The following is a 16,658-nucleotide window of genomic DNA, read 5'->3' on the forward strand; positions in this document are numbered from 1 at the left end:
GACACCATCAGTAGCACATACTCTTCCCCCGGAAGGAAAGGAAAAATTTGTTCCATGCTTTAAAAAAATGGTGGTGTCTTTTTTAGTGAAACAATGGAAATGATACAGGCTGAGGCAGATATCAAAATACGATATTATGCACCATACTGTATTATCTGCTTTGTACTGTTTGTTTGCTTTGAAGATTTCCCTACCTCTACATACAGACAATTCTCACTATGCTGTGGGTTCATGTTCTGAACAGGAACTCTCTTTCCGTCCTTCCTGCATTGCCAGCACCCTTCTACTGGTGCTACACCCTTCAAGAACAGATAAATAAACGTTTCAGTTTATGATCTGATTTTTTTCTTAAGCTGGGAAGATTTCTGTTTCAGAATATCCTGTTATATAAATCAGATAATGCGTATTATGAAATTTGTAAATGAGACTCCTGAGATCTTTCCTTTGCCCAAGTAAGTATTGCCACTGCAACTCTGGCGATATTTGAATTTCGTTGGGAGTAAGATTACACAGGCAGAATAGAAAAGCTCTCAGAAAATACCCATTCAGGAATATTCCATATGCTGTGTTTGAAACAGAAACCTCCTGTGGCTGACCTGGTGATACAGAGGGTATAACTGAGCAATAGCTTGCTTTGCTTGTCTGCAATAGAGCAGGCATATTGGCATTAGCCCCATCTTCGGGCCACGTAAGAGAGAAACTCTTCGCTAACTAAGCCAGTAAAACATCATGCCTTCTGCTTACTAACAGGCAGGGAAGACAATATCAAGATTTTCTCAAGCATACATACCTAATTAGCTCTTTTTTCATCAGAAAAAAAAAACAATGTTTCACAAGAGTTCACAGACACTCTTAAATGCCCATAAAGTCCTGTTGCAGAATGAGTCAGGAGTTCTTATAACATCATCTTAAGACATTTTATTACTAACATTTGGATTACTAGATCCAACTTTGCCCGACATGCAATCAAGTACCTTGAAATGTCACACTTAGACTACCGTAAATGCTCTAGTCTATTTTATCTATAAAACTGAGAATCAGCATACTTATTTGAATGGAAGCAAAACAGTAGTCTCCTTTGAACAAGAGTCATGGGAAAAAGTTCACCTAGTCAATTTTTACAGTAAGAAAATCAGTAGTATAGAAAATCATTATATAAATGAATGAATAAAAGACTTTTTTTTAAAAATACTTATAAGCACCTGTGAGAAATTTGAACAGCTTTCTTCTAATCCCATTCTAGAAGCCAATTACAGAAAAACAGTTTCTCCCAGGTGATTTTCTTTGAAACAGTATCAAGATGAATTAAGCAATAAACCTCAAAGACAGCTTGCAACCAGTCCAAACTAGCATCCACGGTTATTATTTGGTTCTAACTAGACAAAATCATAAGTAACTTTTTATGAAGGAGAACATTTCTGAAGGTGTACTATTTCACCTAACACTACCATTAAAACTCCTGCTTTATATTTATTGGACAGTATTATACAGTAATGAATTTGCTGGGTTCTGGCAACACTTTTATCCTCTGTACTTAATACCTTTAGAGCTTGGTCTTTTCAGCTTTTATAGAATTGTCTCCCCTTCCCTTAGATCTCATGGCAGTCATCACTTTTACCTTTGCCTGAAACCAGCCACAAGCTATTTCATGGTAAATATAAATCAATATTAATGACCAAAATCGAGTAGCTTCACCATAAAAATTAAACCCAGGTAGCTAGCTTCCTCAAAAATGCCAAGATCAAATGTTTCTCTTAGAGTTAGTAAGCCAATAAATCTAATTTTATTGCTTCATAAATTCTCACTGAAGTGGAATGGAAGTACAGTTAAGCTACCTCACAACAAAACGAGAGAACTGAGTTAGAAACCTTATTCCAGGTTTCTGATGAAGGTTTCATCCCATCTGATAAGTAGTAACTGCATAAATTTCTGACTGGGGAACGAAGAGTGGCCCAAAATGTATCACCCTTATTTAGCCACATTAATCAATGTCTTTGGTGGATTTTTAAGCAGAGGTATATTAAAACTGTGCCAAACTGGAGGTACAATGCTGCTAATTGATAGAACTGCTCAGATGAATTAAATCTGCACCATGATTCACAGATTCATGTAATGACTTGCATTAACCCAACTTACATCTTGAACTGTGCTATGCCTTGATTTACTCCTGCAGGTTATACAATATGATTAGGCTAGATCAAAAAAAAGATGGGGGTGGGGGAGGTATTTTCTTATCTTAAGCTGGCTAACTCAAGTGAGGTTGAAATATCAATGAAGGACGGTCAACTTAGTTTTCACTTAAAATAAGCTATTCAGCATCAAGTTTGGAAAGGGATCTGAGGCTGAACTTGGCCTGCTAAAATTCAGTATGTCTTGCCAGCACTGCCAATATATTCTGAGCTGGACAGCTTCCTTTAGCCAGCCTAAATGAAGAACTTACCTTTTCAAGCACAGGTATAATAAAACAGGTATAATTGCGAATTCCTCATCAAACAGCTGTCCTGTTCTAGTTAGGACTTACAACATCACATAGCCTCAGGTTACCACAGAGGTAGAAATAGTTCTACTGAGAAGTATTTCTACAAGGTAGGTCACCTCAGGCACATACGATTGCACTGAAAGGAGACTACAAGATAAGCAATATACAAACAGCTTTGACTTTCACTATTTGAAGATCCTATGATACTTAGAAATTATAGGTTTAGACTGCTGAAAACCAGAGATACACAACACCCTATTATGAAAGATTGTGAGATATCAAGTTGCAAAATTATGCTGCTGAAAAATTATTTCAAATAATTTAAATATATTTTTAACATACTGATTCTAGAGTTCTTCCTCAACCACCAGTAAAGATGAGCTCACTGTAATTAGGAATACTTGAGCTGTTAATACCTGAGCTGGATTGTTGTCTGTCACAAACATGCACTGAGGCTAATCCCAGTTCCCCAAGTCCCAGGAATGAATGGGAAAGAACTGAATGGGAGCACATGCCCTTGTCCTTCCCTGTCACAGACAGTATTTCAGATTAGGACATGTATTGGAAAGTTGTTCTAGGTTAGTTGCCCAGGTGCCTTAAATTGGAGGGGGCTGTACAATCAGAAACAGACAAGTAAAACCATTCTGTGATAGTGGCAAATCTTCCTTTTGCCTCCAGCAGGAAGCTAGGCACCCTGGTGTTACATGTATTTTATATGCAGAAAGTTCTGAGTTACTGAGGCATGGCAGTTTTTTATTTTAGCTAAGTCTGTAGAAGAGAAATGTGATTTACTACTCACTGGTCTACAAATACGATAGGAATAATAAAGATTGGGTAACAACTCTACAGGAGGGCACTTGATAAATATTGGTCCTATGAAGTCAGCGCAGATCTGATAATCAGGGGGAAAAAACCTCTTATGCTTTTTTGGAAGTTCCACATCTGCCTTTTATAGATTTCCATTTACCAATAAAGCCAAGACATCTTGTACTTAGTATGTGTGAAAGCTCATCTGAACTTATGAGATGCTGAACCTTGATTAAGTCATATGCATATGATCATCTAATTAGGTCTACTGTCTTAGTTTGCTACTTCGATTCTATTGAGACTCTTTGGGAGGGGGGTGTGTGTGTATTGTTTCTTGACTGCTCCACTGCCTCACATTAATTAGCATTCACTTTTTCTAAGAAGCCACACCGGCTAGCAACAGCATTGAATTTAGCAGATGGTAACCTAGAGACATCCAGAACATTCTTAAAACATTTAATTCAGTGAATTTTAAGCATTCGTTTGAAGGTTTTTAAACAAAATACCTTTTTTAATACTCTGTGCTAGAGTCATAGTTCTGGGGAGAAAGAACAAGAATACTGTGAACTAGAAAAACACCAAGCAGCTTTTTGCTTGTTGAAAGACTTAGTTATTCTATACTGTCAGCTCTTCAAAAGCTAATTCTAACCACCAATCTAGATTACTGAATAAAGTACCATGTGCCCTACATAAGCAAATAAATAAACAAGTATGTTACCAAGGAAATCATCTGAAGGAATAGCCGGTGACTTAAAGATCCAAACATCGATGTCATGCTATCATAAAATGCTTTAAATGATGGAATTATGTTTCTTTTATGGATCTGGATTTGAAGAGATAACGGCACACCTAATAATTTGTAATGGCACACCTACCTGCCAGTCTCATCTTGATTTTGTAGGCAGCAGTTGATCGTGTTGACTAAAAAGCTAAATAAACGACCATACAGCGATTTTGCCAAGAGATCCCGGTAAAATTCTGCAATCTCTATTGTGTGCCTCCGTACAATCATGTCTCCTAAGAGAGAAAGCAGAAAACAGAGATGAAAGCATGCTGTAAAGTTTGCCTTAAGTAATAATATTTACAGTAATTCCTTCCACGCTTCTCCTTTGCTACACATATACATGGTGTTAGCTTATTTCTGAAGCCTTTAGTGGAAGATGAGGAGACCGTCAACACTTGCAAGATCTTCAGTTTGGAAACATGTACCTTTGTACTTTTTACAACAGAAAAGGGTACGTGTACCACACGAGCATTTTACTGAAAATAACCTTTTTCAAAACTTCTTTTTCCCCCTAGGACACTCCTGTTCACATTAGTTCTTAGTATTAATAACTAATCTGTTATCTTGACACACTTCGGTAAGATTGAGTTAGGAGTCCATCACTGTCAGGCTGTGAAACTGCTTTGCTTTACATTAAAAAGATACCTCTAATTCAGTGGCCCAGTCTGACTTGTGGCATGGGAGATAATCCTACATATTCCTCAGAGAGAAAATTTACAAGATCGCACAAGAAATAAGAAACAAAAACTATCTGCTTTTAAAAATCCCACATCGTAAGGATCACAATGTTACCAGGTCTGACCTACAAGAATGTAAGCTTGGAAAAGATTACCTTTAAAATACTGAACATCAGTTGTTAAGGCTGAAGCAAGCTCATCTGGTGAAACTTGCAGCATCCCTGCCACTGAAATAAAAAGATAATTTAAAGAAAGCCTGATTTGTGCTCTACTGCATACTTTATTATAACAGATTTTCTTACGTAGATTCTATTTTTTAATAGTGAAAGAACCCACACATTAAAGAGTGCCGTCAAAAGGAGTAATCAAAACTAATGAACATACAAAATCGGATTACTATAATCAGCACTTTGTGAAGTTTTAATGTATGTGTGTATTACATTACAGCTTGCTTTCTTCTTTAAAGGTTACTCAGGACTTTCCCCAGGGCTTGGCAGACTTTCTCTCCTATTAAGAGTTAAGGTATGCTAGTTATTGATGTTCTGTATCCATAAGCCACTTTGAGGAGATTTGTTAGTGACCAAGAGGGCAAACTTCAAAGCATGAAAACAAGAGACCCTTTGAAGACACAAATTTTGAACGTAAGGAATTCAATTCAGTGTAAATTGTTGACAAGCAGCACAAGAGCATTTTAAAAGATGACTGACCGAAGTGCACTGTACAATTTCTTTTGGCAAAAGGCAGCCTTAAATACAACATTAAATTAGATAATTTGCAATACTAGTATTTTATTTTGTCCCATACAAAAATATAGTTTATAAAGCATTCAAGTCACTTGGATACTGTCCTCCCACAGCAATTTATGAATTTGGTTTTTTTGTCTCCCTGGAACTGTGTTTCCATCTGTCGGTGGATCAGCGCAAGTTCCCTGATCGCGACGCTCCAAGGTCACGTCCTACTGACCTTGTTCCAGTAGCTGCAGGTCGGACACGAACGCTGTCTCCACGTCTGTCAGAGACGTAAAGCGAATGTCTCCGAGATGCAGAATTGCTGAGAGAATTACGAACAGGTTCTCCACCTCCTGCACGTATTTTATGCAGAATGAAAGATAAAGAAGAGATCTGTTGGGCACACCACTGAAAGGCAACGCTTTATAAAAACACAAATGCTGTTTGTTCACATCGTTGGCATTTGCTAAGTTAAAAAGTACTTGTGTGAACTATTAACAGGAAATTTGGATTTAGAAATCCAACTGGAATATATCTAGGACACAAAGCAACAAGATTACCTTTCTTTTTCTTTTGCTTTAATGTAAGTCTCATTAACTACTGAGTTAAGAAGCTTTTTCAGAATGTGATGAAAAAAACTGAAATATCTTTAATGGATGCATTATTTCCACAGGAAATAAACATCTTCTCCACAGAGAATTTCCATCAAGACAAATTCTGTATTTGGGAATAGCAAGGTTTGTTTTTTTTTCTTCAGCCATCTGCATTCACAAACAAAATATCTAACTAAATTATAACAGGTTCCTGGCAGTAAAAGCTGTAGTTACAGTCTAAAAGAAAGAAAAGCAACCTTCCTTACCCACACACTTTCCCCCCATGATTGCATGCTATGTTCTGATGCCTCTAAGGCTGTGAAGCAGTTATCTTTAGGGCTAGATTTCTCCTGACCTAATTTTTGCCACAGCAAGAAGAGAACTAATTTTCTTGTTTGTTTTGTTTGGGTTTTTAAAATGTTTTTAAATTCAAGTAAAAAAAATTATCTATGAAATGTGAACCAAAAATGCTAATACATGCAAAAAATAGTGTGGTTGGGGATTTTTTTTTTTAAGGTTGGTTACATAACAATGGTGCTCCTGTAAAATTATAAAACAGGAAAGCTGATATCCACTACAGGGTTGCACGGCATTGTGCACTGCAAAGTTAACTGATAATTCTTGAGATATTTTTGAAAATAATATTTGGAACCTGATTCCATTGGAACACTAGAAGTGACAGTGAGAAGTCTCAGTTACTGGAATTTTGCAGAATAAGATTTAAAAATACACTACAAATTAAATACTTAGCCAATACATCCACTTTACTCTCAGGTGACTACAATGAATTCAGAACACACTGAGACCACATTTGGATGACTTTTCAACAGTTTTCAAAAGCAACAGGTCAAAAAGCAAAAGCTTTTCTTCTTCTTCTTGTTCCTTTTCCTACTAAATACGCCCATCATCAGAGGACATTAAAAGCTTAGTCTTTCTGGGGTACAGACTACAGCGCCCCCAATGATGTTTAAACAAGTTTCCTTCTCTAATCTATATTTTACCACAAGAAATTCAAGCTCTTACTGTATGAGACAGATGTAGATATGGCAACAGTGTATTTTTCTATTACACAGTACCAAAGCTGAAGATTAAAAAAAAACAGTATACACAGGCAAAATCTGAGTAAGATGGCTCTTACAACAGAACTGTCATGCTAGCAGGGCACTCAAGCTAGGGTGCTAAAACCGTTTTCTTGGGAAGGCCTCTTAGGTGGGGTGGAATGGCACTCTAGTGCAGAGTTTGCTTCTTTGTTTGTTAGATTGTTCTGAACTGGTTTGGGGATGACTGTACAGCCCTGAACTTCGGCAGGCTGCGATAGCTGTTTATTCTGGTGACTGTGTTAGGGCCTCGTGTTCAGTTCATGTTCCAGATTCTCAAACACGTTCTCATAGCAGTCTATGTTGTATGTTCCATCAACTTGAAAACCATTTTTTAATAAACATTAACATACGTTGCAAGATACCATAAAAGACTGCTAAGGAATGTTTATGTATTTCATCAAAAAAAAATAATCTATCATTAAATGTGGCTAGATGGTGAAGGAATAACACATACAGACCTTTCCATGTACCTCAGAAGTAATGGGCAGAAATTTTAAATGTGTTTTACCTACATATTCTGCTCTTAACCTCCAGCACAGGAGATCAGCCTCAAGTACTCTGGAGCTCCACAGATTTCTAGCCTCCTAAATCATTATTCTAACACTGCCTCGATATAGAGAAGCAGTGAAGATATTTTAAGCTTTTCTGAGAGCAAAGTGAAGCTGAAGTGCTGGCTCCAAAGGAATAATGTATTTTTCTGTGTAAAGTGTACTCAGTTTCTGCAGGCTTCTAAAATATGACTCATTATGCATTCAATTATTTATTTATGGGCTGAACCCCTTCCTAAACCGAAGGAAAAGGTTAATAGTGTGGAGAGATCTGCCTATCTGTGAACACTGGGCTAAATGCAGAATTACTGGAACCTTTGCCACTGAAAGGTCTACAGTGCAGAGCTTGAGTCATTAGGAGTAAGGAATAATTCAGTCAAATATAGCCACATGTGTTCAATTGGCCACGAGAATATTCATGGAAAAAACCCACTGTTCGTATGAAAAGGTGACACAGGGTACCAAAGAACATTTGTTACTACCTTAACTAGGGAATGTCAAACAACTACATGATGTACCATCGCTACAAAAGTCTACCTCACACCTAAATAACAGCTTCAGCAGATTCCCAATTTTTTTTGCTGATAGCCCTTGATGCCTTTTTATTACAACTGTTGCTCATCCGTCATCTCTTATGATAATTTAGCATACCGTCACATTAACTTTTCCCCTCCTTTTTTCTTATGACGCTAAATATCATGTAGGGGTAAAGAAGGTTTCATCTCCTTCTAAAGCTACTGTTGCTTATGCATTTGTGTCCCAGCTGCAGTGTGCTAGGTAGGACATACGTATGTGACAAATACGGAGTTTGTTAAATATTCTAGTATCCTGAATGGAAATACACAGCTTACATGAGTTCCTATACTCAGCCCTCCATTTCTCCTGACTTCCCCCAAAGAGATCCTCCAGAACCTCTTCTTCACTGATTTTCCAAGTTAACTTCTTTGTTAGCTTTACATGATTAAAGGCAATCGCCAGACTTATCTTCTTGTTGCTTTTTTGGGGTTAAGTCAGCTCTTTCAAGTTACACAGCTCTAATTTTGTTTGACTAAATATGTATTTACTTTTTTCATCTGCTGGTAGCAAAGGCATTTGGAATGTGTGTTTCACAAAATTAAAAGGGACAGGGAGATAATCAGGAAGAGGAAGAAAATCCTGTGGGTTTTATGAGGTTTCTATCATATGGGATTTGATTGTTTCTTTTTATCTATGTAATTTAATTGTTCAGAGTATTATACCTTGAAGCTGTTTTGTGAATCTTTAAGAATGAAAAAGATTTACATTGTTGGTGCTGTGTCTAATTAAAAGTGATTACAGTAATTTCCCTGGAGTGAACTAGTACTGTGTATTGTTTCAAGGTCTTAACCAACAGAAAAAAAAAGAAACACAGAAAGGCACTTTTTTTCCCCACAAAAGGTTGTGAGAGTTCCTTATGGCCTGCTTTTAACTAAGTAATAAGGTGATTTTAGCCACAGATAACATAATTTGTGTAACTCACCAGGCTATTGAATCCCATAGCACCTAGAGCTTGCTTTAGCATGGCTAATTTCTCCCTGTTTTGAGGGTTGGCAGTTAACATCGTCTCTTCCAGTACAGTCCTGCTTAGATACCTGCACGGAGAAAAAGCAGCGTATATAGTATTTGTAAGACTGGTGCATGGTCAAACGTTTGAGGTTAAAAGCCAGCTTCACCTTTCTAACCAGAGGTTTATTACAGACTTTTTTCAGCCTTTCGAGGGAACTGTACCAGTGAATGAATGTTTCACATTTCTTTCCTTAAACTTCTGCCTAAGGCTTCCCCTCGCCAATGTTAGCCCTACATGCAAGCTAAAACTTCAGATTTAATTTATACCACTGAGAGTTTTGCCATTCTTGCACTACCAGAGATTCCCCTTCAGAAGGAAGATTTGAGGAGATCCTCTGATAACTCTGACTGCTTTAATTCCCCTCCTGTTGGCTTGAGAATAGATCAGATCTTATCTGCCTGATCCCATGACGATCATTCTCTCCCCTAGCAGCTAAATAGGTGACAGGTATACTCAGCGTCTCTGAAAACAAAGTAGTATCTAAGTACATTGAGTAGTAAGTGAACAGGCCTTAAGCCGTACTGCTTTGGACACTGTGAAGCAAAAGGAAATTTTATGAACCTTCCCAAAAGTAATGATTAGAAGAGACAGCTAGTGCAGCAGACAGGAGAGGAAAACCAGAATCAACATGAAGAGGAATAACACAAAATAGAGTAATCAGAAACTACAGTGCAACAAACTATTGAAAAGAACAGCAATGTAACCTTTACAGCAATGTATTTTGACCCTCTTGATATATGCCTATGGGCCAGATTTTTAAAAGTATTCTGGTATCTTCATACAAGTGAAATCACTAAGAATGAAGTTTCTGAATATCCTATGGTCTCTTTTTTTTAATTACATCATGCTGAGAATGTAAAAAGGTGTTTTCTTTTATCATTATCATTAAATTAGCATTACCATTAAAATGCACATTCATCACACAATCTACAATCTTCACAAACGTCATTTACATCAACAAAAGAATTCCCCACACCTAACAAAATAACATCATCACACCACCAACAAAGGTGGACACTCCACCCCTCATCCCTTCACCACAATTACGAGAACAAAAATTCCCCACAATTACTCTGCTCTCTAATAACGTTCAGCCCATGATCTGTCACATAAAGGTGGGGAAAAAATACTGGTTTAATTTCTGACAATTCTTGTTCACAATCCTATTCTACTTGGATTATAGAGGAGACACGGTTTCAAAATAAAAGTCCTATTACAACAGAAAGCCCAGCAACGCTTTAGTAAGGGTAGTAGCCCTTGTAAAGGTGGCCTTTTATGGGAATGTGTGTTGCTTTTAGAAACGTGTGGAAGAAGGATTTCACATTTGCACTTTTCTGACTGATAAAGAGATTTATGAGGTATACGTGCTGAAACGTAGAGTGCATTTTTAGTGGACTGACACCAGATTTACCAGTATGGGTTTCCCTTGGAGTGATAATGGCATAGATTACCCCAGCAGGTGGTCAGAGGAGGAATGATGAGGAAAAAATCATGTGCCGGGGTGTATAAGCACTTTTTGCACCCACAGGACACCTCAGTCAGCAGATGTCTCAGGTACAAAGAAGCTTCAAATCATGGCGGCTAAACCTGGTGAATTTTAACACAGCCTTTGAGAACGTGAGTCTGTGACCGTCACCGCCAGAGCTCTCCACTGTTTCCCTGAGGTTACTAAAAACATTAATTTTGTCCAAATCAGGTCAACACAAATGATAGCATAGCTGTCAAATAAGGTAGAGCAGATGATACAAAGTATATGCCAGATTTATGGTTCATTTTCTGCTGATTTATTTCTTTATTACATTGCCTGTATGTTTCAAAAGGAAGCTAGAATACATCTGATGCTGAATCTGGCATAGAACCTACTGGTATAAAGGTTAATCCAGCAGAAAGTTTCCCACTGTTCCAAACGGCTGCATGAGCTTGTACCGGTTCAGTGTTGTGCATCGTGTGTTGGCGGCAGTTTTGACCCATAATCAGGAGAGCTACAGCAGCATCTACTCTACTGTCGAAATATCCCACTGTTGAATGGCTGGAGAAGTTGGAAGCTTACAGCCATTTCTGCACAAAAAAAACCTTCTCACTCGGGTTATCCCTGAACAGCTCACTGTCTCGCTGTGTACTGAGCATGGAATACCCTTTCCAGTCCTGTGAAGGGAATATCGTATACTTCTCCGATTTAAGCAACCCCCTTTAATGAGCTCTTTTTAGCATATTTAAAGTGCTAGCGGGTATCGCCGTAGCAAAAAGACGTGTGAACAGCTCCGAGGAGTAGCGGCATCGCAAAGTGCCGCAGAACGCTCGCTCCCTTGGAGGAAAGAGCTGAGCTGCGATAGGAACCAACACGCGGCAGTTCCTGCCTCCAGCGCGAGCACTTCTTGCTGATACAGCAGGGGGCAAACTGGGGACCTGCCAAACCAGATGCCTGTGGCTCCAACAACCCATCCATAAACGGCAGCATCTGCCAGGACATGCCTGGTGGAAGACAATCTGACTTTCCCAGCATACATCTCCTGAAGATTTAATCAGCAGATGTGCTGGTGCCCTCGGAAAGGGATGCAGTTGGACATTTTCTAAGGTGCACTTGAATTCAGAATCAGTTTCCCCAGTCTAAAAGCAATTAAATTATTTTATAACAAGTCACAAGCCCCACTCATTTTCCAAACTATTTAAGGACTAAGTAAATATGAAAATTGCCTTGAGGATGTGCACATTCAACTGGTCTATGTTTATAATATAAAATATATCCAGACTAAGGATGGATTAATTGTATAGACTACTTGGAACTGTTGATGCTTATCGTACAACTCCCCCAAAATGCATAAAACAGTGTAGCAGAGTGGGGGTGCAATATATACTAGCTGTACAAGGAATCACATTTTTTGAATTATTGTTAGGTTCATTCTACCTCAGAAACACAGTGACATCTAGACAGAAATATGAAAGATTTTTCTTTCTTATAAAACAGTTCCCTGGCATCTCCTTCTTTATACCTTAGAGGCCCTGAGCATAATAAGGGCTTGAGATATCTTTTATATTATGACTATCACTATTAATATTATTACTATCACCTATTTATGCTTAAGAACCAGAATCCTGAACTAATTTTCAATTTTCATCTCTCCTACAAAAATAAGGAAAGGGGAAAGAGATGTGTCACAATGCAAAAGTCTTAATAATAACCAAATATTCTTTCACTGAAGATACTTCATCATTCCATAAACTGTAAACATTTTTTACAACTTGTATAGCTTCCCTCATATTTATAGTGCCTTTTTTTTTTGACATTCAAGTGGCCTGGATAGAATTCCATCACTAGTAACGAAGGATTAAACTGCTTAAAGTTTCCACTGTGAACCTACCATGGAACTTTTACTTATTATTTTTATTTACATTTTTGTTATTGCAAATCATAGTCTTACAGACATCATAGTTATGAAAATCCTATACTGTCACTAGAGTGTGTGTAGCGTTCCTCTAAGTTTCCAAAAAGGCAGTCTGTGTTCAGATGAAAACCTGACCTGGTGCTTCTGAATTTTTTGTTGCTGAAAATTTTAGTAAAAGAGGTACTACTGCTATACAAGCCATAGGTGATGTTCCATCACATCTGATGCTTGCAGCCTGCACACTAATTTGGACTCACCATAGTTTTATTAGCCTTACTTGCATATCTCTATGTACAAATTCATTCTACAAATGCACATTCACATTAGCTTACTGTAGATTTAAAGAAAGATTCTTAGATTTTGACTGAAGTTGAGCCCTTTAGTTGAAGTAGCTGCTCAGACAAATGATATTTATATCTCTAGTAAAAAACCTCACCAAACAGCGTTAGCAGTTCCAATAATTAACTCCTTTCTAATGACTATCTAACCATTTGTTTAAATGCTACCATGTCAACATTTGCACTGGATAAATATTCTTGACAGACAGCTTATCAGCATACAAAAATGTTTTAAGGACATGTGATCAGTGACTGTTCATTAAAAAACCCAAACCAAACAAACAAATAAAACAAACACAAAAAAACCAACCAACAACAAGAAGAACCATACTGATCCACAAAATGGGTTCTTTTACAAAGACAGACTAATCAATAATAGTAGTGGAGTTTAATCACTGAGTAAAACAAAATGCTGCATACACAGACAATTTCTTGAGAAATGTAAAAGAGACTATCTACATAGTTTTTTCATTCTGATTTTTCTTCTAACAGTTCTAATTTGCAGCATTGTAGCATTATTGTCTATTTTAGTCTCTCAGAGGAAAAAAAGACATCAACGGTGTTAATTTTTCAGTTTATTGTTTATCATAGTATGCAATTTTTCAACCATCACTCGAATGACATCATAGATCAACTTTTCAGGTAGAGATGTGACTGGTGTGCCTGAGAATATAAAAAGTGCTTACTATGACATTAATTTTTGGTCTATTAACTGACCATATAAGTCAACAATTACCTTACCTGTTTACTTTATTCTCACTATGATTGTTACATATAATCATGATTTTCATTATTCAACTCAGACCTGCAGTGAAGTTTATAATTTCACATGTACGTCTCAAATATGAAGAAATACATAGGAACAAATACCAGCTTACTGAGTTTTTGTGACATACGCGTATTTCAAAATTTCTTACATAACCCTACTGGTTAAAAACTTTCTTTAAAGTAGTATTGTCTGCTTAGATGATTGAGCAAATAACAAGGAGATGAGAATAAAAAGAAAAGTTTTGACTATCAGTTTGCTGTTCTGCCAAAAGCTGAGCAATGCAGTATTTGATCTGGATTAAATTAAAGTTAATTTATTTTCTTATGAACTGCAACTCAGTAACTTTTAGCATCAAATGAAGTAATCTACCTTATTCAATATATGCAAAACATGTCATTTAATTTCCTTACAAGAAAAGCAAAGGAATTAAAAAATAGGACTCACAAAACTGTAACAGAAGCTGAAAGTGTCTTTTTAATATGTCTTTCCTAACAGAAATGTTAAGTTTTTTATAAAATCTGTAAGAGATAAAAATAAAAATGTTCCAAATGTCATAATTAGGGTGTTTATTTGGGAAGAGGTACCCCTTTTCTGGTTACTGTCTCACAGTCAGCATGACCCACAGAAAAGATTTGGAGCTTCCCCAAATCTTCAGTGTGTCAGGCTGTCCATTTCAAAGTGAGTTGAAAGTATCTAGAGCATGAGGGGATATTGAACCTTTATGTTTCATTCGTGAGGTAAGTGCTGCACTTTCCCTGTTAGCTCATGCTGAGGCAGGAAAGCTTAGAACAGTCCACTCGGGAAGAGTCACCTTTTGGTGGGAAGCTCAAAAACACCACAGACTTTCAAAAAGAAGTTTCTATTGGTATTTTGAAGCATAGTCAATGGAAAGCCAGGAAACAATCAACTTTTGGCCCTGGATTTACTCTCCAGTTTTGAAATCTGGCTCACACTGTGGTCAGAACTCAATGTATCTATAAACTTCCCGGCCGTAGTCATCATAGTCTACAGACTCTGGTTATCAGCATTTCAAGGGAGATCTGAACTGCTGACATATGCTACAGAGGGAACTGTTCTGAGCTCTAGCAAATAAAGGTTAAGAAATAATTGATATTTTGCACTAATCAACTCTTTAGACAGCTAAAATAATAAAGTACTTCAACTGCATTGTTTGTAGTTGACCTCGGTACCCAACGCTGACCACAGAGATCTCAAGGTTTGTCACAGGGACCCTGTAGTAGCAAGTCTTCCTAAGGATTGTTATAAACTTTGATATTTCGCTAACATAGTAAATTAGGCAGTACCAAAACACTAGCCCAACACTTAACCACTTTACTTTTGTAAAATCTGACACTTCAAATGTTCAACCATTCTGTAAGAACAGACACTTTATGCCACATACCTATATACATTACTGCTGTTTATCATACAGAAATACCTGGTTCATTATAGTGTTTCAACTCATATCTGACAGTGAAACTGAAAGAGATCAGTAGACTGCATCCACCTCAACAGAAACACCCTTTTGTCAGGACCATTAAAGCTGGGTTCCAATTAGAGGAGAAGAGGAAGCGTGGTTTTGCCAGATGGACACTTCTTTTCAGAGGGCTTTCCCAAAGTAAATACATTCTGTCATGAATAATTGAGAGAATTCTTGGTGGGATTGTATCATTAAGTGCTTCTAAGTCACTATAAAAATGTAAGATAAAGACCCATGATGAAAGAATGGGGATTTTTTTTTTTAAGTTATCAGCTAGCTGCTTGCCACTTTACTCCGTTCCTGATGGAGGACGAGTGCTGACGTACCTGCATTTTGTTGTAAAGCTTTCTGGGCTATAGCAGGCTTCATGTAAGAGAAACATAATAGAGAATTAGTTGTTAGTCTTGAACTTTGTAGTTGATAACTCAGTGCAATAAATGTTGCTTGTGGTAATAAGGATTTCATTGATCACAGTTAACCTTGTCAGTAAAAAACTCTGGTTATAGGCAAAAAGCTTCATTTTCTAATTGCTTACACTCAGAACAATATACCCATTTGAGGTCTCAGAGCATTCTAAATCTTCTGGGCTGTGCTCGGACTAGAAGCAGAGGACATTATCTTTAATACAAAAAAATAAAACACAGAAGCAAGGGACTGAATAAGGTTATTTATGCTGGTTTATTGGTCAGAGAAAGCGTCAGAAACCAGATGAAAACACGTTTCACCGAGAAATTAGGCCAAAGACAAATGAGTACCATAAAGATACAATTCAACTAAGAAGAATTATAAAATGAGACAAAGGGATAACTGAATGTACAGATTCAGGAGAGGTGAAACTGATTAGGCAGTGGATCGTCAGAAAAACATTTATCATAAATTCACAGTATGAAAGTATTCTTTGATATTACAAAACCTTAATCATCCAAGGTACCACCCTTACTACATGTACCAATATAAGAGGCATGAAATACTTAGCATGATAGAGCTTCAACTGGAGTATTCTGTGTGATTTTGTGCATCCCATTTCAGGGAAATCAGGATCAGTCCAAGAAAATCCAGAGGAAAGCAGTAGGAAAAAAAAAAGTATTGGGAAAAAAAAACGTGGAGCAAAAGAGTTAATTAAATGTAGCCTACAGAAGACTGAGAAAGATACTGCAAAGAGGAGAAGTCCTTTGGGCCCAAAACCATGGATATGGAAATACCACTAACTTGACACAGCTGACCGAAGGGACACAGAAGAATAGCATGGTAAAGCATGAAACAGATCTTAAAGAAACGAGCCAGGTACTGTACTAAAACTGAGATGTGAAGATAATTTCCAACACTCACTTGTTAATTTTGATACTCTGCTCCTATCAAGTTTGCAGAAGACAACAAACTGGGGAGA

General features: G+C 37.3%; 1 protein-coding gene across 1 annotated transcript in view; it reads right to left on the bottom strand.

Moving 5' to 3' along the window:
- MYO16 (myosin XVI) overlaps positions 1–16,658 on the bottom strand; it is a 283,911-nt gene that overhangs the window by 111,189 nt on the left and 156,064 nt on the right. The window contains exons 16-19 of the mRNA XM_010161190.1: positions 9,215–9,326; positions 5,711–5,828; positions 4,903–4,974; positions 4,162–4,303 (exon numbers count right to left, since the gene is read on the bottom strand). Coding sequence (XP_010159492.1) covers positions 4,162–4,303; positions 4,903–4,974; positions 5,711–5,828; positions 9,215–9,326 — 444 coding nt within the window. The remainder of the gene's footprint in view (positions 1–4,161; positions 4,304–4,902; positions 4,975–5,710; positions 5,829–9,214; positions 9,327–16,658) is intronic.

The sequence above is a fragment of the Eurypyga helias genome, unplaced genomic scaffold (assembly GCF_000690775.1).
Source record: "Eurypyga helias isolate BGI_N326 unplaced genomic scaffold, ASM69077v1 scaffold12351, whole genome shotgun sequence".
NCBI lineage: Eukaryota > Metazoa > Chordata > Aves > Eurypygiformes > Eurypygidae > Eurypyga > Eurypyga helias.